The 12,767-nt window shown below is 35.1% G+C and overlaps 1 protein-coding gene across 9 annotated transcripts in view; it reads left to right on the top strand.

The window, feature by feature from the left end:
• The window catches only part of inaE (inactivation no afterpotential E), a 58,445-nt gene that overhangs the window by 943 nt on the left and 44,735 nt on the right, over nt 1-12,767 (top strand). For 3 of the 9 annotated variants that reach the window (XM_034334963.2, XM_034334961.2, XM_034334958.2), the window contains exon 2: nt 80-841. In XM_034334963.2, coding sequence (XP_034190854.1) covers nt 747-841 — 95 coding nt within the window. In that variant the 5' untranslated portion in view covers nt 80-746. Of the gene's footprint in view, nt 1-68; nt 842-4,324; nt 4,633-5,281; nt 5,605-12,767 lie in introns of those variants that run through there. The other 6 variants (XM_034334960.2, XM_034334962.2, XM_034334964.2 and 3 more) reach the window with 4 other exon arrangements.

Raw genomic sequence — 12,767 nt, 5'->3', positions numbered from 1 at the left:
TAGTGAAAAAGTATCAACGTTTCCTTGAAGACAGGTACGAGATTGAAAAATTTGTATAATTTATTTAGCTGTTTCGTAGAAGGGAAATAAACAAGACGTTGTTCCGAAAAGGATCGTGGACAGTTTTCCTGTGAAATCCATCGTACCGTACAATTATCAGAAACATACATACGTATAAAAGCAACACTGCATACACGATTTATCATATTAATTGCGGTATTCGTCTTCCTCTCGCGTTAAGATCGTTGCGTTATCAGGCGATGCCCATGGACAGAGCAACGGGACAATCGCGTTTATGCCGAGTGTCGTTAGATAACTCGTGAGTCAGTGAACGCTGACAGACGACAAATTTAATGAGGTAATCGCAAAAGACACTCGTGGACGCGATTATACATTTCGAACACGATGCACGGAGCCTCGGCAAGAAGGATACGATACCGTGTTTAGATCGCGGAAGGACACGCACCGCGGGCAGCGGTTCCCAGAGAAAGTTTGCTCGCGAAGAGGATGGAGAAGACTCGCGGTTGGGTGGATAAGAGTTACGGAAATGCGGGCCGCGGAACGCGAGGACGACCTCGATCATATAACCGACGATCGTGTCGCGTCTCGAAGAGGTTTCGGATCAAGGGGCAAGTTCGTGTCAGCCGGTGATTCGAGGACGGAAAGCCGGTGCCTCGAGTTCTCGCCGACCTCGTGACTGAACACTTTAGCCGATTGAATGGAAGAATCGACACGAATGAGAAGAGATGCCTGGTATCGTGGTATTCCGACGACGGTGGAGCGTCGGCAGCGACGACCTTGTCGTGCCCGGTACTTTCCTCTTCATCCTGCATCTGATATGGTGAGTGAACACATTCGATCAATCGCTTTGTGCCATCCATCCATCCATCAGTTATTTTCAGCAGTTTCAAGCATTACCAATAGGACATCATACGCGGTATCCTTTTTATTTATAGAGGCTCCTTAAATATAAGGTACGTCCGCGGGATGATTCCGCGTGACCTACATTTTAGGCGTCGATCCGTCCGCAATAGCGTCGCATATTTTCATCAATTGATGTACAGATATTCTCTGAACACGTAATATCCGTTCTCTAATTTCCGCTTGAAATTTAATGATCGATCTGAGAGCTACCGTAAGACCAGCCACGGTACACGTTCTTGCTAACATGTCCTTCGAATACGAGTAGAAAATTGAACGATTTATTATATGTATAACGTGTAATTAACCGCGATTAGTTGTGCAGCGACAAAATTAGAAAGGGACAAACAAAGAGAGAGAGAGAGAGAGAGAGAAATTTTAATTATATCCTCGAGTTCCTTCGGCGATGCTGTCCAACTTTGAGCTTTTACTCCGATTTAAGCTGTCTCGAGCATAAAACGTGGAAATTATAAGACTATGGTAAATTCTAAAGAACCACTCGTTACTGTACTAATTATGCATTTTGAACTTACATTTTTAAGGATTTTAAACGAATTTTCTTTTTATTATATTATCATCTTGGACTGACGTCTATTTTCTATTAAAGATCTAATCAGAATAATCGTTTCACCGCTCCCAAAATATGATAATATATACAGGGTGTCCAAAACTACCCGTCCAGGGATGTTAACTTCTCAGATAAGCATATTCGGCAAAAATGTTTGAGATAAAAGTTGCAGTGATCGATGGATTTGTATTTGACCTTCAGATCCATTTTCAAGGTTATTCGGAGGTCAATACATGTTTTTTAAATGGGAACCCCTATTTTTGACTACGGATTCTGAAAAAGCGCGAAATTTCACGTTTAGATATGTACTTATGTCCCGAATTCAAATGACTTCTAGAGGCCATTCAGAGGTCAAATCATTGTCTGGTGGATGAACATTTACGAATGTTATTATTTGGGTTTAGTATTCTATCCAAACTCGAGGTGAAGCATAGAGGCCTAGTATAACGTAAGTCGACCTATCAATGACCTCGGAAATGGAGAACAAACTCAACGTCGGAGACAAGTATATGAATCAGATGCCTCGTTCAATCTTAATTTAGTATCATTTTTTTTTACCACTAAACAATGATTCGACCTCTGAATGGTCTCTAGAAGTCATTTGAATCCAGGACATAAGTAAGGTCAAATACAAATCCATTGATCCCTGCAACTTTTATCCCAAACATTTTTGCCGAATATGCTTATCTGAGAAGTTAACACCCCTGGACGGGTGGTTTTGGACACCCTGTATATATTCTGAAAGGTCTCGACGAGTCCTGTCAAATGAGCCTAGCCTCAGGTTGCGCAAATGGAAAAAATTAACCTAACCTAACCTAATTAAATCGAGAGAGGAAATGCGATTGAGCTTTGTATGGTTAAGGTTTCGGAAAAAATTGCTTTTTTTTTCTTTGCTCTTCCTGGATTTGAACTCTCGGTCTCGCTGTCGAAGAACGAGTGCCTTAAACTGTACGCCACCCGACCGCTATTATAAATAGGAACTTTAAACTTCCTTTTAAGTAAAAAATACAAAAATTCAACCGAGATTAGGCTCATTCGATAGGACCCGTCGAGATCTATCAGGGGACATATCCTAATTTTGGTTCTACGGGCGGTGAAACATGGAACTGCACCCATCGTTTCTTTTCTTCATATCTGGATCGAGGATGAATTTACATATATGATCGTTGTAAATGCATTGCGATCAGTGTTGTAATTTATCGCGTGATTAGAGATGATTATTAGCTATCGATATCACAGGCTTATTATTAGCGATGATCAAAGGGTAGTTTTCGTGTCGGGGCAAGACGGTTCGTGTTCGCAAGTCTTAGCCTCGGAAAATCGTTAACGAACGTGGCAAATGACCCGGGAAAGAGAGGGAAGCAGCGAGGCAGGGAAAACGGAGAAATTGGCGATCGTCCATTTCATTTTCGTTATCCCTGTAAACCCGTGTCTTTTGATACTCCAATAGCGGAACATGGTTTTCTGTGTTTTCTTTCACAACGGACCAAACAGTCGATAAAATTTCAATTAAAACAACGTATGGCCATTGTTGACAGTTTCACAATCCTTCGAACGAATGTACAACCAATTTTCTTCTTTCACTGTGTATCGTTCCACGAACTTGTTGTTGAATTTTATCTCGAAAAGTCCAAATTTCATTGTCACCTGGAAATCGATTCGACGATAGATACGGAACAAATTGGATAATGCGATTAAATCTGTTCCGATTTTGTGGTTCCAAATAATTTAATCAATTTTTTACCAAAAGTTGCAATCGTGAAAGAAAAAACAGAATATTCGCGATTGAATTAAATTTTTATTTTTTATAAAGATGTCTTCGTCATATATTGAATTTCTTAGAAAGAAATATAATTTTCCTCCATGCTGATTAAGCAGATTAAAATATAGCACATCTCAAAATAAATATCCTTTGAGGTAATTGCTAAACGAAAAAAGATGCAAGGAGAACTGCAATAGAACTATTCTTAGTTATTTTATATTTAGAATCTCAGCATACTTCAGCAATATTTGAAAATCACATTAGGTTTCTTTATTCACATTTTATTATCTCTCCAATTTCACCCAAGGACAACTTAAAAAACAGTAAAATTCAGGACTTACTTAAATTTATAAAAGATACCAAACTGATAGAACAGATAATGTAAGCTTTACCTACTCCTTGATGTCGCTAATAACCTTGTAGTTGATGTGACAAAAAACCCTAATTAATAATAATAATAATAATCTAACAAGCCTAACATTTTTATCAAATGCAAAACTCTTTCATTTTTTAAGTATCGGAAATCGATACTATGTACTGGTATCGACTGATCGATCAATATACATAAGTTGTGCACATTAAATCAATTTTTTCTTGTCATTCTTATGTGCAGTGGCTTTTGAATTTGTCTATTGTATATGTTACCGACAATATATGAAAAGCAGGCATTGTAAAGAATGGCAATATAGGCAATATAGATCTAAATCCTGATATAAACAATATTAATTTTCTCCTAAATTGAAATTTTTAATTAAAGACCTTTTAAGATTTTTTCTTATTTTACTAATTTATGACATAATTATTTTACAAAATTCTTATAATGTCTAGGAAAAGTTTGTATAATATTAAAATAATTCTGATATTTCATACTTTGCTCAAAAACGCCTTGTATATATTGCCTGGGCATTCAATAGAATGTCTGCTTATCATATATTGCCGGTAACATAAACAAAAAATTACAATTTAAATATTGTTTTGTAGCATAAGAAGAGCGCGATAAAAGTTGTTTCCAAAATTCCCTCTTTTTCGGGTGGCCATGAACCCAGAGAGAGTATATAGTTTCGTTCCCCGTTTCTTTGATTCAGTGCATCCGCAACTGCCGACGAGTCACGAGGTCTGACGAGTCGAGCCGGTCGTGTGTTTGTTCAGTTGCCGAACGCACAGTAGTCGGTCGGCGCATATGGCCCGTGATTGATGCCGGTGTAGGTTATGTCATCGTGTGTGCATGCCGTTTTTTCTCAAGTACGAGGACGATTCTTTGATCGAGCCTCAAAATCGGCTAAAGAATGCCGGCACTTATCGCATTTGGCAGACGTTGGCGAGTCGGCAGCGACGACCTGTTCTTTCCGGGCGCCACCTTGGCTTGTATTCATGCACTTGAGTGAGTAACAAATAGCGCACTAAACAGATGCCTCTTGTCAAATTCTGACGTTTCTAAGTAGATCAAACTGTAATTCATACATGATGCATGTAAGTTGAAGATTATTAATGCAAAGAAGCATGTATTGAAATTACGGACATGTGACACCGGCAAAGTATTAATGAGCAGTATAATTACGACACATTTTTGATCTACTGATGAACGATTTTTTAATGCGCCATTCGGTATATCTACCCTTTACTTTAACGATCGATGTTTTGCGGCACTTGAATCTTCGAAAGTTCGTATTAAAGAGGGGATCGAAGAGCGTGAAATTTGTTACGCTCCGATTCAGTGAGTTGGTATGTAGAGTATAACGGAACAGTCAAACTGTTTAAAAATTACTTAATTTTTTTATATAGTTTCTTCCATCGAATCAAGCAACTTTCAATATAAAAGATTTTTCATATTTTGAATAATTACAAAAGTAGTAACGTATTCACACTTTAAACCGGATATGCTGTGCTAAAATACGTATCGTATTAACCTTTTTAATCGCGTCCCGATAGACGATAATTTCGAATGTTATGCAAGAGTGCAAATGTCAGCAACGATCACTTTGTGGTTAGGTCACTGTTCACAATAATGTTATAAATATTACGTACGTCATTGTAATGTCAACGTTCTGTTAGCATATTGATTCTTATAGAAAATGTCGCATATAATAGAGGCGAATAACCTTCGAATGAAAAGATTGCGCGAACGTTCTGATATTCAAAGTATGCGACGCATCATTAATAATCTGGCCAGCTATACATAAAGTCACCGATATAGGATAGCTCACGAGTATAAAATAATTGCAAGCGGATTACGATACAACGTATGGTAACGCATAACATTCGGATTATGGATTTTATTCGAATAGCTTAATTTAACTTGTCGCTGAAAACGGATGTAGAATTATTTTGAGCTGTAATTACAATGTTATTACACGTAAGTATTCATTCTATTATAATTGTTAATTGCTAATTAATTCACATCATTTTTAATTATTAAATGTTACAAAGATTAGTATATAACTGAAAAGTACGAATAACAAATTAAATATCAATTCAAATTTTCCCGCGTCAATGTTTATACGCAAGTGGTGGGCCGCCATTAGGGCCTTCTCCCACCAATCGTCAGTTTCCTCGGGACCGTACCCGAGAGAACTTAGGGGAGGGAGGTTATCGCCATTTTTTCTCGGGAAACTTACTATGCTCACTACTGTACAATATTTAAAATATATTTCTTTGCGTAAATGTTACAGCATTATATTTAAACAATATTAATGAAACGTTTATGTAGTAATTTTCTTCAAACTTTTATGTCATGAAATCATGACAGAATATGTATGTTTCTTAATCGACCATTTAATATGCAACAACCTAATACGTAATTCATCGGTTTAACAGGAATGTTCAATTAAAAGTTCCGTTCCGTAATTGAACCGGAAGTCTTTGAGAGAACCACGACTATCGGTCGAATAGAACGCCGTAATCTTCCATTACCTTTTACAACGTTCCTTACTTTCTTAACAAGGATCTTAGCGACGTCGTTCCATGGGGTTACTTTGAGACGATAAATAGATTTAACGTGAACTCGTTGGGTTTCCTTCGAGGGCAGCAAAGCAACGCGAAAAACACGAATACCGCTCTCAACACAATGCAATTTTCTCTTCTTTTTTTTCGGCGGGAAACTTTCTGTCTTGCCTTTTGCCCGATGAAAAATTCATGAAAATCGGACAAAGTGAACGCACGCGTTTGGAACTCGATTAAATTTCAAATTCGTCGGCCTGTCGAGGCCCCTTCATCCTCGGTATCGTTCAGCAATGTAAATTCCCCGAGAAAACGGTCGTGACATTGAAGAGAGGCCCGGTGAATTTACTTTGAACCGTTATGATACTCTGTTTTTGCATCTAAGTGAGTGTACGATGACCTTTCGCGATGCAGATTTATTTTCTCACTTCCCAATGATCTGAAGTTTTTAAGTCTTCCAAGTTACTGTCGATTTAGAAAGTTTCGTTGATATTACAAGACTCTCTCTCTGCGTTATAAATTTAAGATACAACAATTGCATAAATTACATAAAGACGATAAAAATGTTAGAACTCGTCAGAAAAGAAAAAAATAATTTCTGTCTAACAAGGAACGTACTCTTCCAAACAAAAAGAGAGTAGACATTGAACTGCAAAGGGTTTACATTCTGGGAGCTTTCTTTTTTTTCTGATAGGAATATCAAGTGTAATTGGAACTCGTGATATAATTTTTGTTTGTTTGATAAATTTATCAGTAAAAAGGATGCATCTTATTCTTCTGATTATACGGATTAAGATGTGCAAAACAAGCGCACGTTAATTTTTTATAATTTCACTTAATATATCGCAATAAATTCATATCGAAGAGATAAAATCAATAAGGAGATAAAAGTTCAAATTTGTAACCTTTCGAAGTAATTAATTAGGTAAATCTATTTTGGGGAATTTAGAGTTGCTAAATTGAAAAAAAAAATTAATTCTCATTATTTGTATTAATAATTAAATTTAGGAACTTTTTCTAAAAGAAGGAAAAGAAGGAAATTCTTTTTCCTTCATAAATTTAATTACCGGCGCTGTGTAATTGATACACGTGTGTTGAAAGTTCAGTCATAAGTTGCAAAGAGAATTAACTGGATGATTTGTAATTCCGAATGTCCGAGATATGAATCAAGTCCATTGTTATTGAAGTTCATACTACGTGTTACACGTGAGGGAATGGAAATTGCTATCAGGTATAGAGACTAAGGGGAATTGTTAGTCTATAGTCTGACAAAGTTCTAACTTTAATCAAGGCTTCTGAGAGGCTGGCTTTCCTTGTTCAGTACCGATTGACTTATTATAATCTCATTCGGAAAGCCAGTGAATGTGAACAAGGGTATTAGTTAATGGGATTCATGGATTAGTAGATTAAATTTTCTTTTTCAGCACGTTCACTACCGAAATTTAATCATCGAATAATTAAAAGAACATTTTTACATGGAATTAAAATTGTATTATTTATGTAAAATAGCAAGTAGGTGGCTTAATTTAACCCTTAAACAATCGTGACCTAAACAAGGATATTACCTTAAAGTTAAATTTTTAAGGGAAAGAGTTTTCTATATTAGAAGAATAATTTGTAAAGGAACAATGTAAAATTAATAAGAAATGAAAGTAATATGAAATACGAAATTAAATTAAAATCGTGGCTCTTTACATGGTTCGCTCTCGGAGGAGGATTAAAAAATGAAACAATTCTGTGTAATTATAATTGTAATGTGTCTGACCATCCGTGATTGTTTTCGCTGTGGTAGTTAATGTGTCAATTATGCAATCATTAATTTTCAAATTTATGCTTTTAGTTTATTTTACAGTATTATTATAATACCAATGCTAATTATTCGATTATATATAATTTGTAGTACCACCGATGACCTTTATAGCAGTCAGCGTGTTAATTACGCATTGATTAATTTTCAGTTTCAAGCGTTTCATTTCCTATTAATTATTAATACAATATTAATGATATTTAGAATATTCTTTTTTGCTTTCAACACGTTAATAATTCTTCAGGTGCAATTAGCATAGTCGTTTTCACTGCCGAAGTTAATATGCTAAGGAAACATGCTTACAAGCTGTGAAGTACATTCGAAACGGTTGGATTGTTCGCGCTGCTATTTATAAATCTTAGAAATCGTTGAAATTAAAATGAGGAGCGATGAAATTAGAATTAGGAATTAGAAAGTTACCAAGTTTCCGCTTCGATTTCTTCTAACGAAAGTAGAATTTTTTATATTTTTCGTATAAACTGATAGTATTCTTTTGAATTACTATATCTTCCAAATTTTAGAATTGAATTCTTAAATAACTATTTCAAACAGTATGTTAATCATCCAGAATATCCGGAGTATCTACGTTAATAACTCATTATATCCGTAACATTTGCATCAACGTAGGAGTGTGGACAGGCAAACGTGGATAGTATGCAAATAGGATACGTGTAATACAAATGTAATCATAGCTTTGTAGAAGATTCCAATACATTCACGGAATTACTATAATTTCGTGAAATACTCGAAGTTATAGACGCGATAAAATGCAGGAAAATTTGAAAATAAATCTTATTTCATTCCCAAAGAAATTCTGAAAAATATGAATTATGCAGATGGAAGGTATTCAAGAATCGAGGATCTGTTTTTTAAAAGGTCCCGTTAAAAATTTCTACGAAAATAAGCATTTTGATTTCATATGCAAACTGAAATACCATCTTCTAATAACGCGAGCGTACGGTGGTATGATAATTTTTCCACTCGTATAATTTACTGGAACGACCTCGTACAATTCGGCCGAAAATTCTAGGAAAATCCGACGCGATGATACGAATCGTTTCCATGCCACTTTTCATTAACTCTCGGTTTTTCATTTTACGCGATGCTCCCGTATGTTTTCCCTCTATCACGTTCGCGTAGATAAAAAAAAAAAGTAGAACGCAGTAAGGTAAACGAGCAAATGGAGTAAATTGAGGAATAGAAGGCTATAAGATGTACATAACTGTACGTTGTGTAAAGTTTACATTACGTACGATTTTAAAATAGAATTAGAAAGATTGCTTGGTATAGAGAGGTGTTCAAATTTAGCATTGTTACGGATTTTCGTCGCAAACAAGTTTCACTGTTTCGAGTTGAATAACAAAAGCGTAATACGAGCCTCGCGAAAGTTCAATTTATTAACTCCGTCGAGTATGAAATATTCCAAATTGATCGTAATTTTATGTTTGTAGTTTGTTGACGATCAGCAGATTAATTAATTTCTGTATTTCACATGACCTGTTTACCGATTATCTCCAGCGAATATTCCTGTCTTAATTAATATGAAATCAAATGGGAGAAGAATTTCGATTCGAACGCTCCCCGTTCTCTTCATTTCGACACCTAGACCCATACACCCGTACGTGATTTACTTAGGCGCTTATAAAACGATCCCCTTTAAGTTTCAAAGTACAGCAAGCTGGAAAAACATACCTCTCGAATACAAATCCACGCTTGTTTTTTCTACTTTTGCTTCTCATTAACAAACAACCGTTTCTTCTACATCCTCTTTGCGATGATTCATTAAAAAATATATACATATACAGGGTGTCCCAGCGTCGGTAGTACAATCGAGGAGGAGGGGAGGTTTTTACATGAAAAAACAAATCGAAAATAAAGAAAAAAATTTTTTCATTTGAGGCTGCCCTTAACTATGGTTTAGATGGATGGATCTCGATAGAAGTCATATGTCACTTATAAGTAGTACAGGAGGTAGGTCTCGATTAGTGCGAGTAATAAATCCCAGAAATTGTTCGCAGTATTTGAATTCGTACTATTCGAATACTTGAAATATAGGTGTATTCCTATATTTCCTATACCTATTTTAAGTATTCGAATAGTACAAATTCAAATAATGTGAACAATTTCTGGGATTTATTACTCGCACTAATCGAGACCTACCTGTACTGATATCATTAGTATCAACGTATTACTTATTTCTACCTATAGATTTAGAGTGGATTTAAATGAAAATAAGACACGTAATTTAGTTACTAACTTACTTCATTAATTCAAAAATTGTTGGAAATGCTGCCCATTGTGCTACTAATTGTGATAGTAATGATATTAGTACTACTTATAAGTGACATGACTTCTATCGAGATCCATCCATTTAAAGCATAGTTAAGTGTACCTACGCATACTCGCTGAATATTCAAAACTGATTTTCTCAAGAACGAAGACTCGAATGAAAAAACTTTTTTCTTTATTTTCGATTTGTTTTTTCATTTAGAATCCCCCCTCCCGGTTGTACTACCGATGCTGTGACACTCTGTATATGTTAGTGGCAATGTACCAAAAGCAGGCATTTTGGGCAAAATATGAAATATCCGAATTATTTTAATATTATATAAACTTTTCCTGAGCATTAATTATTTTGTAAAATAATTATTCTAAAAATTAGTAAAATAAGACAAAATCCTAAAAGGTTAATTAAAAATTTTAATTAAAAATTAAAATAAAAAGTTTAATTAAAAATTTTAATTTAGGGGAAAATTAATATTGTTTATATCAGAATTTAGATCTATATTGCCTAGGCCTTCTTTATAATCCCTGCTTTTCGTATATTGCCGGTAACATATATACGAATCGTGACAAAGAATTATTGAAAGATAAAAAGCAGAAAACTTCTAAAATTATTGTCCATGATGTATGCTATCTTTTCTCATTGTTTTTCGCATACGCGAATATGAAATTGTGAGAATCGCTATTGAAATTGCGCTTTTCACCGCTCGCTTTTGTCTCCGCGTTCGATAAGATTTTTCGTTGTATTATCGCAGTTGGGTGTTGCTTTGTTTTTATTATTCCGTGAATCGGCAAAGAACGGTGACGGAAGTGGTTCTTGTAGATCAATACATCAGGACGTAACGCGTGCAATGGACTAGCTCGTGAATGGCCCGATACACCCTCTTTCGCTGGCTATGAATCATTTATGGTTCACCCTATATATCCGTCCCCATTCAACGGCATTGTGTTGACGCGCGTTACGCGGCTGAAACGGTGCGCAACCAGCTTGTCTTTTTGGCCCCCGAAATCGATGGAAATTCTCTCTTGTTTCGTTTGTACTTCACCTTCTTCTTTCGTTTGTTTTTTCGTTTTCAACCCCAAACTGGGTGCCGTGTTTTTGTAACCTATGTTTCCATCATGCTGAGCATGTAACGCGCGGACAGAAAACTATTGTCTCGTTTGTTCTTAAAATAACCCGTTCTTTGAAACAACAAAAACTTGATTCTTTAGTATTTTAATTGTTCGACGACCGTATTTCTTACGGATACAATGGTTCTTGTGGTATTAAATTTCTTTTTAAAATTATGTTAGAAATATTCATTGCGAGGATCAACGCGTTAAGAAGTTACTTACTGGAAAAAATGTAGTTTGTGTTATGCTCCGAGCATTATTTCCACAATATTGTGTTCGTCTACCCGATTCTTTCATACCGCTGAAATGTTGGCCAGTTTCATATTTATAGATCCAATTTGCATCTAGGCAGCATCATTATACGAGCGTTTCTCGTTTACTTGCTATCTTTTAGCTCAAAATGACACGTGGAGATTAGTATGCATTATTATACTTATTTCACCCGTAAAGACAAAGCGACGGAGCTTATGAAAATTCGCTGTTATATTTTTCTCGTACTGAATAATATAACCTCTAAACAGGATACTTTGTTTGCACTGCAATTAGCTCATTATAACTAAACAAAAAACGACCAAAAACTAATTAGTAGCCAGTCATTCGATGGTGATGTTTAAGAAATCAATTAACAAAACGGCCACTTCTTATCACAAAAAATATCCTTAATAATTATTATGGGGGACAGGTATTATTTAGATGAAGGTATTTTCCAAATTTCACAGTGATTTTTTATCCTATTTTTTGTTGTTCTTAAAAATAAAAATGACGCTCAAGTTATGAATAATACAACCTCTAAACAGGAAACTTAATAGGGATACTTTGTTTACACTATAATTAGTTCATTATAATTAAACAAAAAACTAATTAGTAGCCAGTCATTCGGTGCTGATGTTTAAGAAATCAATTAACAAAACGGCCACTTATTATCACAAAAAATATCCTTAATAATTATTATGGGGGACAGGTATTATTTAGATGAAGGTATTTTCCAAATTTCACAGTGATTTTTTATCCTATTATTTCTTGTTCTTAAAAATAAAAATGACGCTCAAGTTATGAATAATACAACCGCTAAACAGGAAACTTAATAGGGATACTTTGTTTGCACTATAATTAGCTCATTATAATTAAACAAAAAACTAATTAGTAGCCAGTCATTCGGTGCTGACGTTTAAGAAATCAATTAACAAAACGGCCACTTGTTGTCACAAAAAATATCCTTAATAACTGTATTATTTAGATGAAGGTATTTTTCAAATTTCACAGTGATTTTATATCTTATTATTTTCTGTTCCTAAAAAAATGACGCTCAAGTTATCCAGGTTTCTGCGATTATAAATGTATTTAGATTTTCAGCAAAATAAATAAAAATTTCATTT

The sequence above is a fragment of the Osmia lignaria genome, chromosome 14, assembly GCF_051020975.1.
Source record: "Osmia lignaria lignaria isolate PbOS001 chromosome 14, iyOsmLign1, whole genome shotgun sequence".
Taxonomy (NCBI): domain Eukaryota; kingdom Metazoa; phylum Arthropoda; class Insecta; order Hymenoptera; family Megachilidae; genus Osmia; species Osmia lignaria.
This window is presented reverse-complemented; position numbering and strand designations above follow the sequence as displayed.